The sequence below is a fragment of the Falco biarmicus genome, chromosome Z, assembly GCF_023638135.1.
Source record: "Falco biarmicus isolate bFalBia1 chromosome Z, bFalBia1.pri, whole genome shotgun sequence".
Classification (NCBI taxonomy): domain Eukaryota; kingdom Metazoa; phylum Chordata; class Aves; order Falconiformes; family Falconidae; genus Falco; species Falco biarmicus.
Genome location: NC_079311.1, coordinates 17241786 through 17263834, shown reverse-complemented (window position 1 = coordinate 17263834; position 22049 = coordinate 17241786). Strand labels below are relative to the sequence as shown.

Genomic DNA, 22049 nt, shown 5'->3' with positions numbered 1-22049 from the left:
CATTGATCTGCATTTGAAAAGGACTTTGGTGTGATGTGGGCCCAGGGAACTGACGAGAGTTGTTTCCTCTGAAGAAGGAATATCAAGGTGGAACTCCATAAACCTTAATAATTTCCTTTACTGTAGGAGTTGTTCTTACTTTGGGACCAATATGGAGACACTGAGAGCTTTTGTTATCTCAATTCTACATAGACATTCCTGCTAAGCTACAGTTAGGTTGATCTAGGTTGAAACTGTCTAGCCTTAGGAAGTGGAATTTTATTGTGAGTTTGTTTCTACAGTTCTCAAATGGTGCTTTCAAAGTTGTGACTTCATGTGAGATGCTGATTATTGAACTTAGCAAAGGGTAGAGAGGACATGTGGACTGGCAAAACATCTGGGTCTGGAGGGAGGCTGTGGGCATGGTTTAAAATGGCCTAATCAAATCTATTACAATCCAGAAATTTCTTATTTAATTTCAGAACTTTTTAAAAGAAAAAATAATTCCCTGAACCTGACTGCAGACAGCCTTTACAGTGCTGACTGACAGGTGTCCTTTTGTTTCTGAAGTATACAATCAGATCCCTTTCGCTCAGTAAACTGAGACCAAACCTTTTGTTTATGATATGCTTACCAGTATGGAAGATCAGGGGGAGTTAATGCGCAAAAGACCTAAGTTTGTGGAGTGTGTCATAATCTTCTGGTCCCACTAGGAGAAAAGTGAGACTATACTTCTTTGGAAGTGAAGTTGTATTGCACTGGTTAGGTATTTGTCCTGCGCTGATGTAGTCATATGTGTTTGGTATCTTTCAAACGGGAGGAGGAAGCATTACAAGAAAAACCACCCTGTAGTAACTGCCTCAGGCTTAGCTCCCTGTGGAGATGTCCAATCAAAGTCTGTATAAAATGCTGTTTGGTCCAGGTTGGCAGCACTGGACTGCTCTCTACCAGCAGCAGTGCTGATCCAGACTCAGGCAGGGTCAGATACATAAACACAATACACACAAAGATGGCTGGAAGGTGTTTATTACCTCCACATCCCAGCAGGGATTTCCCAGTAGTTTCCTGAGCCATGTAAGCAGCAGGCAGGGAGGACCTTGGCATCACGAACCCAAGAACAATGGGTGGGAGTTTTTGGAGCTTTTATGTGAGCTTGAGCATTAAGTGTTACAATTCCCTAAGCATCCTTGCAAGTGATCATGTGAAAAGAGCATGGCTAGCTGTGGGAAAATGCTTGGTACTTAGTAAGTTTGGGAAGACTTAAGCAAGTACAATGTAAGTAACAATATATTACGATGTAGAATAATGACCCCTACTGCCTTAACAAAGCACAGAGGGCTTAATTATAAGGGATTGGGTTATAGCATACTGACTTGTACTGACCTCCATTGCCTATCTCTTCACTGTTGTTCCACGTTTAACCCTACAAATGCATGTCGTTAAATTGTAATTGGTAAAATGATTTAGACTTAGAAATGCAACTGATTGACTCTACTTTTTGTTTTCCAAGGTGGAGAAAGTACACCGGGGTGATCAGATCGATGGGCTTCTTTATCCTGCTAAGAAAATACCACCAACAGCAAAAAGTGATACAGAGCAAGAAAAGGCATCTCAGAATGTTACTTCTCCAAAAGCAGACCCTTTGGTAAAACCAAATATGGAGACCACGCCTGCATCACTTAGTAAGGACTTTAAGCAGAAAGTTGTTAACATCTTGCTGAAGTATTCCAGTGGTCTTTGGGCTAATGCGCTTCCCAAATTGTACCAAGACACTTACGAAGTAAAATTTCCAGAAGACATTCTCAATAATTTAGAGTTGCTGTCAGATGTATGCGTAGTGGACTATGTATCTGAAGTCCCCAGAAAAGCCATCCTCTATGCTAAACCCCAAAGACACGTTGACGAAAATCTGAATGTCACTGAGAAAGTCCAGAGGCATGATGGTGTGAAGGCCACAGCTGAGCAACAGTATGAAGAATCCAAGGACCAGTATCCAGAGAACATAACTGTTCCTCCTCTAATCATTCCATCGGAAGGATCTGTGTCTGTCATAGTGTTAGAACTGAAAAACACCAATGAGGTTCTAATTAGGCAAGTGTACTTCAGATTTTTATCTTTTTTGCTTTATTTATAAATCCACATATTCATATTGTGCAGGTCTGCCATAAGAGAAGAGGTAAACAGGAGGTTGCAGGACTTCATTATTTACTTATTTTGATAAAATAACTTAGGAATCTTTTTGTTTATGCTTATATGGAAATTTTCTGACGCTTCTTATATGCTGAGCTGATCAGTTCTATCATTAGCTTGCCATCAGAAGACTTTTTAGAATAACCCTAGTATAACATATAATAGTATTCAGATATTGCTTGCAATACTTACTGAAATACTTTTTACTTCGGTAATGAACTTACTACTAACTAGGTGTGACTTGAGTGTGTTCACATTACACTGTGGTTTTCACTTTTGGGGACAGATGAGCTTCCATCCAGTGATAAATGAATAGTGCTTCTTGGTTTGGTTGCTCATCAGCCCAGCCTTAGAGGACAGTTTTAAGAAGTGGACTGTAGTGGCTGTCATAGGCATATGTTGCTGTATGGTTTCGGGAAATAACTTTGATCAGCTTTCTGTACTTCATTGCTGGGATAAAACAGGTTGTAGCAGTTCATTAAAATTTAAAAAAATTAACCAACCAACCAACCAAAAAACCCACACACTTTTTATAGAGGATATTTCATTTTGAAAACTTTCAAATTGAGTCTAATCTTAAAAAGTTTTATATGTGGCTTTGACGGATTAATTGAGCAACTGTATGGTAATTTACTATGTTGACAGCTCTGTTTTCCCCCACTAGTTTCTGCACTTTCAGCTTTCATTAGATAGTTTCATTCTCAGAGGTCCTGATTAGGATCAAAGTATATGTGTAGTTTACTTATGAATCCTTTCACTATGAAACTAATATCTTGTTCATCATTGCTGGTTGGCAATGTTCAACACACTAGCCTTAAGGCTGAAATTTAGCTACACTTTTTCTCTGTAGCTATCAGTAATGTATTGGAATACTCAACCTTGACCTTTATGTGTATGTCCACTGTTTTGGTTCCCTGAAGTCATGGACTCTTGATGGCTGATAATCTGTAGCAAAAATCCCCGTACTTGGGGGTTATGAGAGAAATTCTCATTTCAGAATGTTGCCATCTTTGTTTTAGCTGCTAGCACCGTTCTTATACTGTGCTTTTTTTGTACATTGCTTATACATTTATTTTGTATACTGGTCTTATACCACAAAGAATAAGTTAAGGCAGGATTCTTCATCCACCATTATCATTTGTACTGTCTCCAGCTGGATGAGTCAATCATTTTAGCCAAAAAGACACAGCGGGTATTTGTGAGTGAGCCTAAAGCTTGGAAAAAAAAAAATCACAGGAGGAAGAACCATATCAAAGAAAAGAGGCTTTATGTTTTAGGTTGTTCCTGTGAGAGCTCTATTTGAATTTAGACTAAGATATGAAAGATGATGAAGATGAATAGTGCCAGGAAAGACAGACAATTTAAGACATGCAATCATATGTACACAGAGATATTGAAATAGTTAGACATGATGCATATTGGGAAGAGCAGGAACAAATTATCTGTCTCTTAATTCCAGCTTGCTGTGCAGGTGGGACTTAACTCTGCAAAACTTTTTCCTTCTCACCTTTTCATTCTGGCAGCATTGATAACTCCCTGTATATGTGACATAACAAATGTTAGCTTTTTAAACTTAATTTAAGGATGTTTGGGGGAGTGCTTCAAGTCCCATGGATTAAAATATCATACAACACTGATGAGCTGAGGGTGATTATGTTAAAATTTCTCTAAAGCAGTGGTTCCAAAATTTTGGACCATGGTTCCTGGACAATACTAAAGTTTCTGATTTGTCTGTGTAGGTACATGGTGGTGATTAGTCATTTCTTGGCCCTAGATACAGAAATTACTAGTTAGGGTTATCTATGTATTTCAAGGTCATTTATCTTCAAGATGAAACTAGCCTTGAAGGGAATATTTTCTTGCCATGACAAGAAAATGTTTGTGTAGATGTGTAAGAAAGGTAACAATGCATGGACTCAACTTTCCCATGCATGCAGTAGCAGTCACTTTCTCCTGATCTAAACAAGAACTTTGTAGGGGCTATTGGTTGATGTTGATTTTTGCAGGATCAATAAAATCAGGATTCTTCTTTCTGTCTTGGGGATGGACCAGTATCTCTTTACTTTCTTGGTGTGTGTTTGGCTGAAACCTTTCAACTCCAGTACTAATTAAGACAAAGCTGGAAGGTTGGTCCTATTTCAGTTTTGAGACACAGTACAATTCTGTAAGTGTTCTGATGTAGTCAGAATGAAAGTGAGGTGATACACACACTCCTAGATATTTGCTATACATCTACAACAGTGTGATTGAAGGCAGAGATGATATGGTAGGTGCTGCATTTGAATTCTGAGAATAAATAATTGGTTACCACCTTTTATTCTCAGCTACCTTGAGTTTCTGTTCTTCAGCTTGGATACTTTTTTTCCCTCTTCTCTGATCTTTTTGAATAGACAAAATTGTAAAGCTTGTTGCACTATGGAAGCATACTCCTCTGTTCCTTTCATAGTGAAGCAGCAAGTTTTACTTGACATGTGAATTGGTTCCAGTTGAGACTAAGAATGGTGGTGAATGCACACTTGCAGTGTCTGTCCACCCACACATAGATTAGCCTCTAACACACTTTTTTGAGGTTGCTTTCCAAGATTCTTTTCTAAAGAATCTGCAAAATAATTTTTCAGTTGACTTTGACCAAAATCTTTTTCAGTATGATGCTCACCTATTAGCAGAAAATAGAGTGGCAGAAATCCTAACACTATCTGTTAGGAATCTTTATGAAACAAATGTTAAGAAATAAACTTTTAAGTAGCACATGTGTGACTGTTGCCTGACTCCATGTCCATTATGAAGCAGATGAGTGCTGACACAGAAACAAAAGGGCTGTCATTCTGAAAACCAATATATAATCAGATGGTGAGGTAGCAGGCTGTCTTTATGAAAATGAGAGTTCCCTGGAATGTGATCAGATATAACTTAATCTTTATAACAAAGTTAGCATAGTATGTCATAGTACAGTATCTGCGCTAATCCTGGGCATATAGCAGACCTTCAGAGCACACCCAAATTTTTATAGGATGATAATCTGAACAGTGTGGTAGAATTGAGCAGTATTAATCACTCTATGAACAACTTTAAACCATAGCTACTAATACAAATTTGGGAATAAAGTTTTCCTTTTGTCTACTTTAACCTGACTTGTTTCTGAAGCATTCAGAACTTCCCGTTTGGAGGTTGTGGGTTTTTTTTTAAGAAGATCTATGCAACACAAACTGCTTCAGTATAAACCATTAGGTCAGCAGCCTAATACCAAGATTGTTCTGAAGGCTGAGATTAAACAGCGCATGGTTTAACAGCTGATTTGTGAAGTTATTTTAGACGGCTTGATTTTGATCAACCTTAGTGAAAACCAGTTTAAGCTGGTGCTTGTTAATGACAGAGTAACTTCAGAGATGATGTATGAGTTCTTTTTTGTACTTGGTCCCAGATATTACTTTTGTGCTCAAGTTGTTCCACATGATTATAATAATCAGGTAAGAGCTCTTACTAGAAATCTAGTTGAGCGTGTTAGATTATACACTGCTGGACCACATTTAGCTGTAAATAAAGTACTAGATTTTATATCAGTTACTTTTCTATAGCCCAGGTAGTGGGAAAAGAGTTTGGATACTGACGTGCTTAGAAAATGTGTATATCCATAATTTACTTACATGTGCATGTAAATGTTCTTGGGTTTTAATTCAGCTTTTTGAAGTTGCATCCTAACTCTTATGGTTTTTTTTTCTGTAAAATACCGTAGGTATGTGGGCAAGGATTATTCTTCTGCCCAAGAACAAATGGAAGATGACATGAAAGCGTATTATAGTCAGAATAGTACAGTGTCAGTAGCTCAGTCTCTGAGTGTTGGGCAGCTTGTTGCAGTACACGCTGAAGAAGATGCCTGGTTGCGTGCTCGGATAATTTCTCTAGAAGACAACAGAATAAAGGCAAGCAATTACTTATTTTAGCACTTGAAGGAAGACTTGAAAGAATCTTCTTTTTTAGATACACAATCAATTCCTAAATATGCTGTGCTAGCCTTCTCTCCTTTCTTGCCCTGAGGTATTTCTATTTTCAGTTATGTAAGAAATTAAGATATTATTTTTTTTAAGTTATGGGATTGCCAGAATTAAATGGTCTTTCATGTTTTTTCCCATAAATAGTTTGAGTTTGGGGGTTTTAAATTGGGCTGGGCCCTAAAGCACTTTACTGAAAATGTGCCTTTGATGGTCTTAGGAGGAATGGGTGCAGTAGCACTATTTGGAGTGGGACAGAGGAAGGGAAAGGGAAGAACAAAATTTACTTGCTGATAGATCCTGTTTGAAGTCTTATACGGAAACATCTATTACATGCACTAAATAGGAACACAAGTATATCCTTCTCATTGGCTTGCTGTCAGCTGGATCTGGTATTCTGGGAGTTACATGTTGTGTGCATTTTAGTTAAACTCCTTTGAAATTATTTAACTACACTGTTAAAATTTTCCTGGGCCAAGCAGACACTTCTTGCCATCTGCAATGAAACTAGAACATATGACAGAACTGTGAAAACAAACTTCTCAATTATTTCTTGCCTAGTCAAACATTAATGATACCTTTTTATTTTTTGTTTTGTTTTCCTATTAGGAGACTTATTACCCAGGTCTGCTTAACATACTTTTAAAGTTGATCTATTTCATAAATATTTAAACAGTGCATGTATCAGAATTGCAGTTTTTCTGAAACTTGATGTAAATGCTCTTTGGAACTTGGAGGCATCTGTCAGAACTCGGGTTTGTGAATGATTATTGGGTTTAGAGAAGTGGCAAGGACATTGGTAGTAAGCTTGTCTCTAATTTCTGTCGAGATAGAGCTGTTAGCCAAAAGAATGATACTGCTTTACTGGAGCATTTGCTGATTATCCTCTGGCACAGTGTTCAGACTCACTTTTCAGTGCTTGGTATGCAGACATTTTGCGTGATAGAGTTTATTAAAAAGTTGTAAAAAGTCTTGTCAAAGCCTTTCTCTCACTTGGGCTCCAATTATTTGCTGCCAATCAGCAGTTTCCCTACTGGTTTTCTGTACTGACTGTGGTATTTGTATTTATAAGCATAATTCAAAATTATTCTCTTAATGTAAAAACAAAAGGCAAAACACAGAATGGCTTTTAAATGGTATTTGACTTTTCAACACTTTCAAAGTTTTAGAAATAAAAGTTGCCACTTCATTATTTCTTTATGTGGTTTGGGGTAATATGTGCTGCGTCCTTCCAGCACTGTTCCTATTAAGAGCTGAGATTCTGTGAACAGTTGGGTTTTACAGAGATCTTGAGGTGTCTTTCCCTGAAAGCTCTGAACATTCAAGCAGTGAAATAAACATGAGATTAATGGTGTTATATAGTACTAAATTAGTGACAAATTGTTTGTCTGTGGCACAGAGAATATGGTAACTGAATACATTTTTCCTAGACTCCAGAAAACATATTTACAATTATGTTTATGATCTTACGCTTTTATTCCCTTTTCCTTTATCAGGTATGCTATGTTGATCATGGCTTCAGTGAGTTTGTTGACAGCAACAGTGTGTACAAACTACAGAAGCAGTTCCATTCACTTCCATTTCAAGCTGCAAAATGTAAACTGGCAGGTAAGAGAAAGCCTGTGTTGACTATACAGCTGCTTGTTGCACAGTTCATGGAATGAAGCATCTCAGTCTGCAGGTTTTGATCCTTGATTGTCATAACTCTGTGGGTGTTAGATTTTGTCCAAGGCAGGTAGTCTAAGCAGACACAGGTAGACATGAAAAGAAGGAAAAGGAAGGAAGGAAGTGAAGGAGAGTTTTATAAAGAAACCTTGATATTAGAAGACCTTGATATCCAGTATCTCTGTTACAGAGCTTAGTTGTTTTAGCACTTAGCTTGGATGCCTTTGTCCCTTTAATAGATGCGAGCCTAAAGAAATACAAGGAAACATTTGCTGTTTTGTGAAACAAGGTACTGGCACAACTCCTTTTTCCACAAATGAGGCATATCTGTTGTAGCCAGGCTGGACAATATTCCTAAATATGATCCTATTTAGTTGTTTTAAAATGATCCTTCCCCTTTCAGTACTTGCATACTTGCAGACTTCCTAGACTCTCCTGGAAGTTAATTTACCTTCCTAAAACTGGTAGGCATTTCTAACTTTTTGAAAATACTTAATTTTAAATGTATAAAATTGCTATGAATGAGCTTTTGTTTGTTTATGTAATACTTGGATGCATTCCTTTTTTCTCTACACATTTGCCTCAACTCTTTCTGAAGAGGATCTTTTTTTTTACCTTTCTCCCCCAAAGATGGCTTATTTTGTTAACAAGGTGGAAATTAAGCAGAATGCAAGTAGGGATGCATCACAACTTTCCTGCTGTATCCTGATTCTTGAAAAGATTCCTGTTGTGAGCACAGACCCAGTTATTTTTTCCTTTGAATACAGTGATACATTAAAAGTGTGGTGTGTCTTACAGGACTGGAGGTCTTCTGTGATGATCCTGTCCTAGTAAAGACTGTGGAATCGCAGACATTCTCCAAGATATTTGCTGTGGAAATACTGGAAAAGAGTGATATTCCTCTTCTTGTTCTCTATGACACTTCCGGAGAAGACGATATCAACATCAATGCTACTTGTCTGAAGGCACTGTATGACAAGTCCCTTGAGCTGCACCTACAGGTACCATTTTCCTGTTTCCTTACTAATTAATTAAAAATCAATGACTGCTGAAGTCTTGGGTGGACAAAAAGCAGTACTCAGAAATTCGCTAAGTTGGTGGGGGTGGGGGCTGTCCCCCCCCCTTTTCTTGTCCAAATCTTACCGTTGCAGGTAGATGCACTGTATACAAATGTAAGAGTAACAAGCGTTTTCTCTGACGGAAGCCTGTATTGCCAAGTGCCATCTAAAGGCTTGTCTAGACTTACTGAAATCTTGCAGAAAGTGGAAGACTACTTCCTTTACAAGGTAGGTTCTACAGTGAGAGAAGTGGTAAAGTCATGTAGCCTTTCTTCAGAGTGTCCCAATCATTTTCTTTGCACATCAGTTCAAATTTCTGAGGTAGCCATAGACTATTCAAAAAGGTTATAAATTCTCTTCCTAGTTTTTTGGGGTGCATCCTTCAGCATGAAGAGTGTCTTTTGATGCTCTGTTGTTCACAAGCTGTCTCTAAGGCTTCAGTAACTACTTAAAACTTCCTTTGAGTAGTTAAGACTAGTAACAATACAGCTCTCAATGGGAAGTTTCCAATGGAAAGTGCATCAGATTGGTATAAAGCCTGTGGAGATACTGGCATAAGTTTTTTCTGTAATCTTTACTTACATGATGATGATGAGATGCATAAACAGCCTGGCCCACCCACAGCACACCGTGCAAAGTGACAAAAAAACCCAGTGTAACCAAGGGTCTGTTCTTTTTAGCCAGACTTCCTTGGAGATTCAATGGCTTTGATCTGATCTGGTGCATATCTTGTGCTTGTACCCTTAGCGTTTGAATGTCATGGCTAATATCCTATACATCAACTGATGTATAGGAAGCTTTTTCAAAATGTTGCTTTAAAATGGGCATGTGACACAGAAGTCTGACATTCCACCAGCCATTTACAGACACATGCATCAACCCTTACTAGTTGTAAGAGAATTTGTACAAAGGAGAAGAAATCTTAATAGAATCTAATTTAACACGCAGCTGAGCCTTAGAGAATCAAACCATGAAATGCAGATCCTTGAAGTTCCTGTTAGAACTGTTGCTTGTGAAACTACTCTGTCAAAGTGTTTTTAGGTGTAGAAGTTGAACTTTAGACCTGCCGTGGAACACATCTCATCTGGAAATACTTATATTAAACATGTCTCATTTACCAAGATTCAGTTTCAAGCAAGCTAAACACTGAAGGAAAACATACAGAATCCCGAAAAGTTTAGCAACACAAAGGCAAGCAGCCAGGTGTTTCAGAATTCAGATTTTCTGGACAAAGTGTATGTTTGGTTCATTACTATTAAAGACAGACCTTGACATTCAGAATCTTTTAATATAAATCTATATATGGCAGTAAAAGAAGCAATCTTGACTTTGCAGCTCACCTTGAGGGGATTTGTTTTGCCTGAGAGTTTAAGCAAACCAGGGTGTTTATGGATCTTCAAATGGAGTTTCTTCATGCTTTTTGTAGTGTAGCCATTGTCTTGTTATATTATTTAGGACCATAATGGTGAGTGTCACCCCCATGAGACTTTCATTTAAGGCAGTAGTAAATTTGGTTTGCTAAATATCTCAGCAAATGATCTGTTCTAGAATATAAAGTGGGAGCTTCTTCAGTTGTCTGTCACAGCTCTGAACTGCTTTTGCTTTTGAGAACATTAAAGTAATGGTCAGTGATTTCATATCCTCTGTTTCCAAACATGGCTTTTTTCCCCTGGCACTTCATATTTTCTCAGTTTCCCTGTAAGATAGGCAGCTGGGAATTAAAGCTTTACTGATTGGGGAAGCTTAAAACAATGGGATAAGAAATGTGTCTGAGGCTGGAAAGAGTTGTTATATTTGAAATGGCATTGTTACTTCTCAGAACTATTTATTCAATACGTGGCTTTTTCAAGGTTTAATTGAGTGCCAAATAGTAATAGCTCCATGCTTTTTAACTTCTGTTTTTATATTTGCAGCAAACATCTGAGTTTAATGTATCGCTACCTTTCTGTGGCAAAATCTGCTTGTTTCCTTCCAAAGGAAAATGGGCACGTGTAGAGGTAAGAAGTACTCAAGGAACAGCTACAGTTTTCCCACATGGGAATCCTTAGTTTCCATGAAACTTGGTATAGTGTGTATGTCACTGTTGTGTTTTTAACTCAAAATGATGCTCCTGCTTTCTTCTTTCAGATAAGAATTATTCACACTAGACGGGCACTTGATGTGCAGTTCATGGATACTGGAACAGTTGGAACTGTGAAAGTATCAGAGCTTAGAGAAATCCCACCACAGTTCCTGAGAGAAGTAATTGCAATACCTCCTCAGGTATGAAGACACGTTAAAGCTAACTTAAGCAAGATCTCTTGGCAATGTTTGCTGCTGCTACTTCAAGGTTTATGTAATGAAACTTTGTTTTGTTTAATAGCATTCAACATTTGGAGTGTTTCATTGTGCATCTTTGCCTGAAGTAAATCATCATGTCTTCCTATGTTTCCACAGGATGTTTTGCATGTATAATGGTACTGGGTTTACTTATTCCTCTGTCTCTTTCTGTTTGTCATACATACTGAATCTGTCACCATTAATGAAGTTTCTATGAATAGGAGCTTGTGGACTAGTTTCCGTATTACTGAAGTATACCTTGTATACTTAATTCTGTTCTTAGGCTTTAAAATGCTGCCTGGCTGATCTGCCTCCTAACACTGGCATGTGGACTCCAGATGCTGTACTGTGGCTGAGAGACACTGTGATGAATTGTCCTGAATTTAGCATGAAGGTAAACAGCCAAAATACCTATGTGACTTGAAATCCATAGATGCGTGGAAAGAGCATTGGAAGAACAACTCTAGAAACTTAACCACTTGTTAGATTGATTTTTGTTATAGACATTTAAAAGTCTGTAGCCAGCTCTCGGACATAAATTCTACGCATAGTCCTTTTCTTAAGACTTTTGGCATAAAACTTACTTTCTTAAGCCTGTTAGAAGCTTCTCTTTTCCCTTTGAGAATTTAGCAGCTTTCACATTAGCCTTTCACATTTTGCTGTCCCAGTCCAAATATGCAGCTGGAGTTGTTTTACTAGCTGATAAGAAAGAAACAGAGTTGTTGTTTCACCACATAAAAAGATACATGAATTATTTTTATGCCTCTTGTGAGCATAGCTTTTTCTCCTTCTGATCTTGGAAAGCAACTCTTTGTTTACTTTTTCTAATCCAGTGTGATTTAGTATACCTTCTTGTATACTTAGAATTTCCCTTATCTTTGAGATACAATTGTTTCATCTTGCAATGTATCCTATTCAGTTTAATTAACTGAAAACACCCTTCTAAAGGAGTCTACTAGCTACAGACTAAACAAAGTTAATTCCCTCTTAATCTGATTCCAGATTCTGTCACAGCACGTGTTTTTTTTTAACTTTACCATTCCTGGGGACTGTATAGTTAAAACATAGCTCCTCTAGTCTGAGAATTAGGACTGTTGCATCTGATTTTCTAAATCTCCTCTTCCAAGGTAGTTTGAGTTGGGTGCTAATTTTTGCTTGATTAAATAATAGGTGACAGGTACTTGCTTGAACCGGGACAAGTTTTTATTACCAGCTAGGAAATTAACAGAAGAATCTGTAAAAAAATGCCAGATACTTTGTCAAATAAAAAATGTATTTTTGTCAGTGCTTTACTATCAATAACGCTAGCGTATCTGATGTTAAATAGGAAATATTTTTATATCGGTGCTTGAAGATTATGCATGATACAAAACTGGAAGCTTTTTTCATCTTTATTTTTTCCCATCCTGAATTTACTAGGCTTCATCTCCCATAATGACAGGAAGAGAATTTTGAAGGATTAAGTATTAATATTTAACAGCATTACTTAGTTGTTTAGATCTGTATGGGCACTGGCTACTGTTCTCCTGAAAACTATAATTGTACATGTGGTACCAAGATTGAACCTGTTGGGCAAAATAAAGCTCAAGTTTTGTATTTGATTTACATTAGTGGAATAGCTGAAAATGCTCTTTTTAGCTGCTGTGAATTGCTTACTGTCCAACAACTTCATTAACATATTTGAGAGAACCTTGAAAATACTTATGTGTGTATAGAATGCAATGAACTGGTGCTGCTTTTCTGTTAAAGGCTTTAGTACAAAAGCAGGTGTGCATTTAATGGTTATTAACTGGAAGTTTTTTTGTTTTCCAAGGTGGTTAAACAGGATAGTTCAAAGGGAATTGCACATGTTTACTTGTTTGCTCCAGAGAATTTCCCAGACGTGGATCGTAGCGTCAATCGACAGATCAAAAATGCAGACTTGTGGAAGCATCAGAAAGATGTTTTCTTGAGTGTAACACCCAGTGAGACTAGCACCACAAAAGTGACAAGTGATGCTGTTTCAGCTCTGCGGTTAACCACTGGAAGGCTAGAGAAGAGTTTCTCTGATCCAGCCAGAGAACCCAGTAGTGCAGTGTCTACCATTGATATGCCTCCACCTCTACCTTTGTCAAAGACTGGTGAGCTCATGGATGTCTATGTCTCAGTGGCCTGCCATCCAGGTCACTTTATTGTCCAGCCTTGGAAGGAGCTACATAATCTGGAAGCCCTGATGGAAGAAATGATCTTGTACTACAGCAGGGCAGAAGAGAAACCAGTGAATATTGAAAAAAACAAGCTGTATGCAGCTAAAATTGAAAATCAGTAAGTAGATACTTAAATTAAAAACAAAATCTTTGAAGGCAAGCTTAGCTTTGCTAAGCTAGGCAAGCCTAGCTCTGCTTTGTCTGCGTTGTTGACAACGTGGCAGACGTCCAATGATATCTGAGGGATTAAGGGAGTAATTGAGGTTGCAGTCTCTTCATGCTTCCGGATTGTAGCTGGAAGAGTTGACTTCTATTCAGACAATACCAAATCTGGGAAGCCTGAGACATGTTGTTTAAGATCTTTTGGTAGTGCATTATTTTTCTGGTGACCTGATAGTGTGTGAATAAGAATTCAAATTGTCTACTTTTGTTCTCCCCCTGTTTAGGTGGTACAGGGTTGTAATAAAAGGAATTCTTAGAAATGGGTTTTTGTCTGTATATGAGCTGGACTATGGTAAACATGAGTTTGTCAGCATAGAGAAAGTACAGCCGCTCATGGATACATTTAGAAAACTACCTTTCCAAGCTATAACAGCTCAGCTTGCAGGTAAGCATTTCCAGTTTTTCTTGTTAAGAGTCTTATATCAGTGAGGATACCAAATGAACAGAAATGTAAAGTGGACAAAGCCAAAGGTTAGTGATGTAATTGATTTTTGCTAAAGTAAGCCCATACCTGCCTGCAAAAGCATGTTTAATGCATGCTTGTTTATGTCATCAAAGTAGCTCTGGTTTTCTTCTTGACATGGGTGGTGAAGGTTCTGTTTTATTCTTTGTTTATTTTAATGCAGCACTTTTAGTTACCATTTATAAAACTGAAGATTGCTTAAGCTTTTCCAGCAGCTGCTTTTCATTGTCATGAAAATTTATCATTTTAATGTGTGTGATGTCTAACATGCAAAGCACACAGGGAAGTAAAACTAAATGGTTTTCAGATCCTTAAACATAACCTGTTACCAAGTGTGAAAGTTATATCTGTTGATGAGAATTTAAGTTCTGATTATCCTAATCTACATAAAGTTAGGAACTAGATGCTGAGTTTCTGGAGCTTTTCTTGTATATATTGCCCCTATTGTAATTTTCTGTTTTCCAGTGCATATTTGGAATCCAAAGTTGCCTGAAATATATTGGTGTTCTCAAACAAAAAAAACTCTACAAGGGGAGCGAGTGCTTTCAATAGACTTAAGTAAAATTAATTTCCTTGAGAATATGGGGCATAGAGTGTGTGCAGACATCTGATAAAATTAAAAAAACAAAATTCTCCTTGCTGCCTTTCCTTTCCTTTTCGGAATTTGTCTTTCATTTCTGCATTGCTTTCAGATGTATGTGTCTCTTCTTATTCAGTTGCTGCTTCCTGCTGCTGTTCGGTCAGTGCTAGTCTAGACTTCAGAGCACGAAGTCTAGACTTCAGTTACAGAATATGCTTTCTGAAGTGACAGGCCACAGAGCTGATGCTCTGATCCTAGGTTACCTTCTGTGGATCTGCTTCCCTGCATAGCCTCGGTGTGACCTTGGGGGTTGCTTTGAACTAGTGATGATGGATGTTACCGACAGGCTGGGGTTCTAGGAGTGCAGTGCTGAAATGAAGCTGATTTCTAGCTGTGTCTCTCTACTGGGGTAGTGCAGGATCCAGCTGAGCAAGCCTGCAAGTCATCAATTTTCCTGCTTCACAGAATCCCAAGTAGCTAGTTAAGTTGGCCTCTGAGCTGCTTCATATTGTCAAAGCAGGCCAGCTGAGCCCGGAAGACCGGTAACTATTGTCTTGCTATTCTTCCACTTTTTTCTCTCTTTTTTTTTTTATGTCTGCTGCCCCTCAGTCTCTGGTCTGTTTCCTTGTAAAACCCCATTTGCCTCCCCACCAGCCTTTCCTAGCATTACTTACCCTTTCTTAACTGTTGATGAACTGTTGACTTCTCATTCCTTCTGTAACCTGCAACAAGCTGTGTTCCTGTGTTGTCCTGTCCTGTCAGCAGCAGGGTGCTGCTAATAGTAAAAGCCAAGTGTTGTCACTTCGCTGTTCTGCTTTTTTGATCTGTAAGCTGTTGTTTGGGTGTTCATGCACGATATTTGAGACCCTTGTGTCTGGGTGCTGTACACCAGCAGTGGTCTGGGGAGACTGAATTCCAAGTCTGCAGGAGGTCACATTCAAAAACCTGTTTGGGTTCTAGCATCATGTCCATGAGCAGACATGACTTTGTGGGATGCTGCTCTCCAAAAAAATAGCAACAGTCGTGAGGCATTTAGGCGGCATTTCTTTTCATTTCTGCTTTCTGCAGATCTAGTCTGGGACTTGAAGGTTTGGCAGATATTTTAATAGCTGATGCTGCTTTGAGATGAAGAAAACTTAATCTAAAGTAAGGCCAACAGAACAAATAATTTCAGCACCCTCAGGCACAAGACAAAGCAATAGTTTGTTTCAAAAGGATCTTTAGTTTCCTTTTTGTCATGTTTCGTAATATGCCTTGATCATGCATGTCAGCTGATACACTTTGAATTACTCAGTGAATCAACACATTTGCCTTTCACTTCTGCAAACTTGTCCGTATCTTTAGACTTCAAGAAAAAATAAATGTCCTAGTCTCTGTAATAATTAAACTTTTCTGTGTGTGAGATGAGTGAGTTTGTGATTTTTTCTAGAGTTAAGCTTCATTCAGTAGCACTTGAACATCTGTTTTTTGAAGTATTTAAACTCCCCTGACTTCTTTATAAACTTAATTCAGATTGGTCTAGTCTATAAGTGACCTTCTGTTTTGCTTTACATTTGTCCTAGGAGTGAAAAGCCAGCAGTGGTCAGAAGAGGCATCAATAGTGTTTCGGAATCTTGTAGAGAAGAAACCACTGGTGGCACAGATACAGGCAGTTAATGAAAGCGCTAACTCTTGGGATCGAAAAATTGTGACTTTTCTTGTGGACACATCTCTTCCAGATACTGATATATGGATTCATGATTTTGTGTCTCAAAGTCTTGTGGAATTTTCAAAGGATGATTAATCACCATTTCTGAAATGTAGCAGCTCAGATTCTTTAGCAATAAAATAAGTAACAGGCTTTGAAGATAAATAGTTATATGGCCTTGCAGACATGAATGTGATAACATTGTTAAACAGTTACACAGCCTTGAAGACATGAAGGGGATAACACTGAAGATAGAAAAATCTTTGTTCTTTGAAAAGAGTTTGTTTACTGAGTTTGGGTTTTGTTGACTTTCTGAAAATATGCACTTTGTTTACCATTGTAGTACTAGAATGCTTGAGTGAAAATATTAAAAAAATTATTTATCAATAAAATAATGTTGACTTTGCTCTTGTGATCTTTCCCTAATTTTGGGGGGCTTTTTATCTCACAGCTATTACTCAGCCGTTTCTGGGTACTCCTCCCTTTTTCTTTAACTAGTGTTTTTATTACTGGGGAAGCATGGAAGCAGCCCTCAATATTTCTGATGTTAATGTCAGAGACTTGCATTTCCCTCTTCCTGAACTTGTAAGAGTTTAATTGCTGAATTGTTTGGAAGACCACATTTGTGGGATTTAACTTTCATAGAAGGGTATGCACTTTATGTGCTTACTAGTCTGCTTGCAGTTCTTCAGCAATGATACCACCTTTCTGAATTCTCTGCTCCCCTCACCCCACTCCCCCACTCCCCAACTGGTTGCTAAATTCAAAGCATTCCTTTCGTTCTGTTTCGATAGCTCGTTTTCATGTATGCTTCTGAGAAATCTTCAACGACCGCTGCTCCCTGGAGACAGGAGCAAGCAGTGTGTCCTGTAAGCACCTGGATTTGTGCTTAAAGTCCTCTGAACACGTTATTTTTGGCTTATTGTGAGGCGTACTTTATATTTGGCCTTAGAAATATTTTGAGGAGTTGTAGACATGATTATTATTTCATAGTCTTGCTGCCTGTATTTGAGTCTGCTTGATATAGTCCCTATAAGACTATTAAACACAGTACTGAAGTTTTACACAGTGAATGCCAGCAGAAGGAATTTCTCCGCTGTGCATAGCGTATATAATTTTCCTAGTAATACACAAACTGAACTAAGAAATTCTGCTAGCATGCTGTCTGCATGGGTAAGGGAGACTGAACAGAAAGACAATCGTGACTGAAAAGTGCAGTGCATAGGAGGGAAGAAAGAAAATGTGTGCAAATATTCTGAGTAAACAAGCTGTTAAAGCGTGTAAGACCTATATTTGCACCCTCTTACTCTAATTCTGGTGTAGTTCTGGAGGAGGTGTGAGCTAAGCAGGAAGGGGTCCTCTTGGAAATCTAGCAAGTGTGTCCCTGACTGGACTGTACACAGGGTACAGCAGAGCCCTTATGACTAGAGCAGGTAGCAATAAAGTAACAAACTGCTAATTTAATGCAAATTGCTAGTTAACCTGGTCCTGTCCATATTTAAGCACGCTGTGGTGAGACTCTTCAGTGTAGTTGTTGAAAGAGAAGTGGCATTAACACCCAAGATATTAATATTCTTCCATATTAATCGATTCTCCTTCCTCAGCTGCCACTCAGAGAAGGTGAAGAATGCAAGTGAAGGAATCCATGTGATGATGAACTGCTGTAGATAAATTCCATGCAGAAGTTTCCTTCTGTGTAGGACTGCTTGTAAGCCTGAAAATCTGAATGGTGTGGGTCATTAGGATGAGACAAGCACTTTCCTGAGCTGCTAAGGAGAGCCTGAGGGTTTTCCTGTGTATCTAAGAGCATATGCCACTTTCATCTGCAATCTTGCAAAGTTTGATGACTTGTTAATTGATAATTGTAATGGCATAGGGCATTTTGCTGGAACCGTTTTGAAGTTTGGTTGTGTGAGAAATGCCTACGTTGTGTTTGCATCCTTTGAGGCTGGGGCATCTGCTGTTGGCCAGTCGTTGATTTTCACCTGTGAACTGGTGATGCAGGCTTTGGGACTCTACATTTGTAGTATTAGCAGGAAGACCCTGGCGGATGTTTGAGGCACTCAAAAGGCTTTTTGAACTTGTTGTCTGCTCCTTCTGGAGTACGCCTTACCCTCTCTTTGGTTGTCGGTGGCTGCTTCAGAGTCAAAAAAGCCCAGATCAGAAGCAAGGACAATATTCATAGTCTTATGCATCTGCAAAGCTCAATAGCGAAGTTGGCACAGGCTGCGTTGTATGTTGGTACAACAGAGTGCAGTCTTAGCTGGTCAGCAAGCCCAAGAATACCACTCTCCGTGTGGTGAATCATTTTATGCATGCGTTGACCATGCACCCAACCAAAAGTTGCTAACAATGCTGCATTCAGTTCATATGCTGTATCCAGAGGCTACATTGAGATGTCTTTATACTCACTGCACAGTACCACCCCTGTCTTAAGTAGCTCCGTTACTAGTCCATCACTCTACAGGTACTCTGCTGTTACTTACTTAATTACCAAATTTACTGTCTTCCTGGGCTGTCTGTGATTTCCGTTTCAGAGCTCTGATTCTATACCTGCTTTTAATGTCACTTTTTTTACCCCACTGACCAGTGGCGTAATCTGCAAGACTGATACATTTGCTAACTGGCCTGCTAGCACTATGTGAGTACATTTTGTGCTCTGGCTTTGAAGAATGTGCAGGTGGTGTTGGCCGTACACAGTATTGAACATACTGAGTTTGTTGAAGTTCCTAGTCTATGAAGTAGTTAGCATAATTAGTAGTTAGTCTGTTGTCCCTAGGAGGCATTAGACCTGCCTGCTATGTGTAAGTTGTTAATTCACACAGAATGCTGCATGATTTTTAACGAGTTTTTCAGCAGTCTGTGTTTGGGGTTGGTTGTGAATGGTTTCTCTGCTTTCATGAATGCATGGTGCTTCTGTGGCAGGTGCCTGAATCGAGCAGGTGGTAGAGTTACCATTTCACATGATCTTTCCTTTCTGACGGCTATTGGAAAGGCCTTCACGGGAATCCTGCATGCAGTTCTGGGCACTGCCCTACAAGAAAGATTAATTACAGAGAATCCAGACAAAAGCAAGAACAATGGAAGTCTAGAAAACCTGGCTTAAATAGAAGGATTTGTAGTTACTCTTGATAGGAGAAGACTAAGGAGGGGAACACTTTGAAAAGTTTCTGCTGATAAAGAACTTGTTTTTATAAGTGGGGAAAATAGGACATATAAGGGCTTGGATTGCAGAAAGGTAAGTTTAGGTTAGGTGTTAGGCAGTTTTTCTAAAGAGATGGGGAGGAAAGCCTGGAAATTCACTGGAACTCCAGTTTCATTATAAATGCCAGAAACAGGTAGGATATATCTGCAGAAGCCGAGCTGATCCTCCCTTGGGATGTGGAGATGGAGGGTATAATTCTTGGGACCCCACTCAAGATAACTTTCCTGCCAAACAAAGGGAATGCAGCATGGTTAGACTGGTTTTGTAGATCATTGTGACTTTATAAACTGGAAAATGAGCATTCGTTACCTAGGGAGAACAGATGACACTGTAATAATTTAACCAAAAAACAAACAAAGCCCAAGGATGTGAACAATAGCACTTTCAAACTATCTCTTTTCTGCTTATTCCATCTCAACTGTATTTTGTTACTTTTACAAAGTTTAAGTTCACCTCTTTCACCCCCCAGTGTGTTCATTCTGGGTCATTTTGAGGAAGTCTTGTTTCATCAGAGAAACACAAGGACCCTCTTTGCCATCACAAAATGAATTTCTATCTCCAGGTTTTCCACTCCTGGCCTACTCTGTCCCCATTTGAGGAGACTTCTGTTGCAAAGCTCTTTTGTCTCTGTGTTTTCACCACAGTCATCCTTTGTTCTCACAGTTGCTGCACAGCAGGCCAGCATTTTGAGAGCCTATATTCTCATGTGCTGAGTGTGCTAGACAAGAAAAATGAGAAAGAATCTTGCACTGAAAAAAAACCAAACCCTCACTTTAAATGATTCATAGTGCCTAAAAGCTTCCTTTTGTGTTCTTTTGTTTATTGCTGATATTTTCAGACTAGAACTCTTCAACAGGAGAATTGTCCTCTGTGAGTTAAGAACACGGCTAGAGCAAGAGAGGTTTGTGATCTGAGCAGACATGCTTCAGGTGTGTTGAGCTGTTACCTTGATAACTGTTGTGAAGAGGTGCTTGGTGTAGTTGAAGTTAGCACTACTTGGTGTCTTGTTGAACAGTGCTGCAAGGTGTGTTACTTGCAGCATTTGTCACTGCGGTGTGTCATGGCAGGCAGCTAAAGAATAAGCATCACACTGAAAACAGATGTGCTGAGAAACTGGCTCCATGTCTTGCCTGATACAGACAGGCTGAGTGAATCCTAAGGGGACTGTAGCACTCACCTTGGATGATCTGCTGGTGCTCACAAAGCTACATCTGATGGCAGCCAGATGGGATAAAAATTAAGTGGCTTGTGTATCTCAGAGTGCAAAGCCAATGTGGGCTTGTAGGAAAGCTTGGTGGTGCCAGTGGATCCCTTCCTGAATTGCTCACATCTTGCACACCCTTGAGAAAAACAGTTGGTGAGCAAGTAGCATAGATACTGGCATCTAGGTTTGTCTGATCTGGTAGCCATTAGGCTTCTTCACCCTGAAGAGATTCAGGCATTTGGGCCAGTCAGTGGGTGAATTGGGTGGTTCTAAGTGCCCTTTTCACTCCTCCAGCAGCTGGGATGATACCAGTGACCTGTGCCATAATCCTGCTCTCCTGTCAAGGCACGCACGTGCTTGGCAGGGTCCCCTTTTGTGTGCCTCATCTGGCCTAGCTGTGAGCTGTGTTTCCAGGGCTAACTGCAGATCTTTCTCCCGATGCCATGCGACAAAGGACCTTGGCACCAGCCAGGTCAGCTGTATGGCAAGCCATGAAAAAAAATTCAGGTACCATCTCATGGAGATGGGGACCATTTTCAGATGAAGGACGTCACTAGGCCTGGGAAGTGTGGGGCTGGAGAAGGGTTCAGATGGACTGTGCTCCTCTGATATGTCTGAGGCTCTCTCCCCTCTTGCCTTGTGCCTGCTGGTGGAGACTGGACAGCAGAGATAAGGCTGAGCGTGGGGCTGACGCTTTGTGGGAGATTTGTTAAAAAAGATTAAAGGATAAATCTGTGGGGCTTTATGGTAACGCAAAGGTGAGGATAGGGGAAAGGAGATTTGGCAGCAATAGTACTAAATCTGTTAGCACCACGAAGCTGGAAGGCAGCTCTCTGGGCCGAGCTGCCCCAGGGGGCGGCTGTCACCGGGTGTATGGGGCAAACCTGCAGAGAGTAAAACAAGACACGGACTTAGTAGGTGCGCAGATTCAGGTGGCATTTGTGGGGAAGCAGCTTTTACGAGGTGCTCACCCTCGCTGGTAGCAGGGCCATGCCCAGGCAGAGGCCAGCGCGGCCGCGACTTGGTCTGGCTGAGCCTTGCGACCCCCGCCGCTCCCCTGCCCCCTCCCGGGGCGGCACCGCTGCCCCCGGGGGAAGGCGAAGGAGTTTTCCCAGCCGCAGCCGCAGGGTGCCTTGCGGCGGCCGGGGCTCCCGTGGACCCGGGCGCGCCTCTTCGCGGGGCTTCTCCAGAGCGCAGCGCTGGCGGGGGGCTGCCGCCACCCTGCGACTTGCCACGGGGCACAATGCGGGCCGCGGCGGGCCCGAGCCGCCGACAGCGGAGAAGACCCTTCGGAAGCAAGTG

General features: G+C 39.9%; 1 protein-coding gene across 3 annotated transcripts in view; it reads left to right on the top strand.

Annotated features, from left to right (window-relative positions):
• The window catches only part of TDRD7 (tudor domain containing 7), a 48466-nt gene extending 31722 nt beyond the window's left edge, over positions 1-16744 (top strand). For all 3 annotated transcript variants that reach the window (XM_056324333.1, XM_056324332.1, XM_056324331.1), the window contains exons 7-17: positions 1490-2070; positions 5903-6089; positions 7655-7766; positions 8622-8824; positions 8975-9109; positions 10795-10878; positions 11009-11143; positions 11484-11594; positions 13014-13504; positions 13833-13993; positions 16214-16744. In XM_056324333.1, coding sequence (XP_056180308.1) covers positions 1490-2070; positions 5903-6089; positions 7655-7766; positions 8622-8824; positions 8975-9109; positions 10795-10878; positions 11009-11143; positions 11484-11594; positions 13014-13504; positions 13833-13993; positions 16214-16434 — 2421 coding nt within the window. In that variant the 3' untranslated portion in view covers positions 16435-16744. The remainder of the gene's footprint in view (positions 1-1489; positions 2071-5902; positions 6090-7654; positions 7767-8621; positions 8825-8974; positions 9110-10794; positions 10879-11008; positions 11144-11483; positions 11595-13013; positions 13505-13832; positions 13994-16213) is intronic.
• The last annotated feature ends 5305 nt before the right edge of the window (positions 16745-22049 follow it).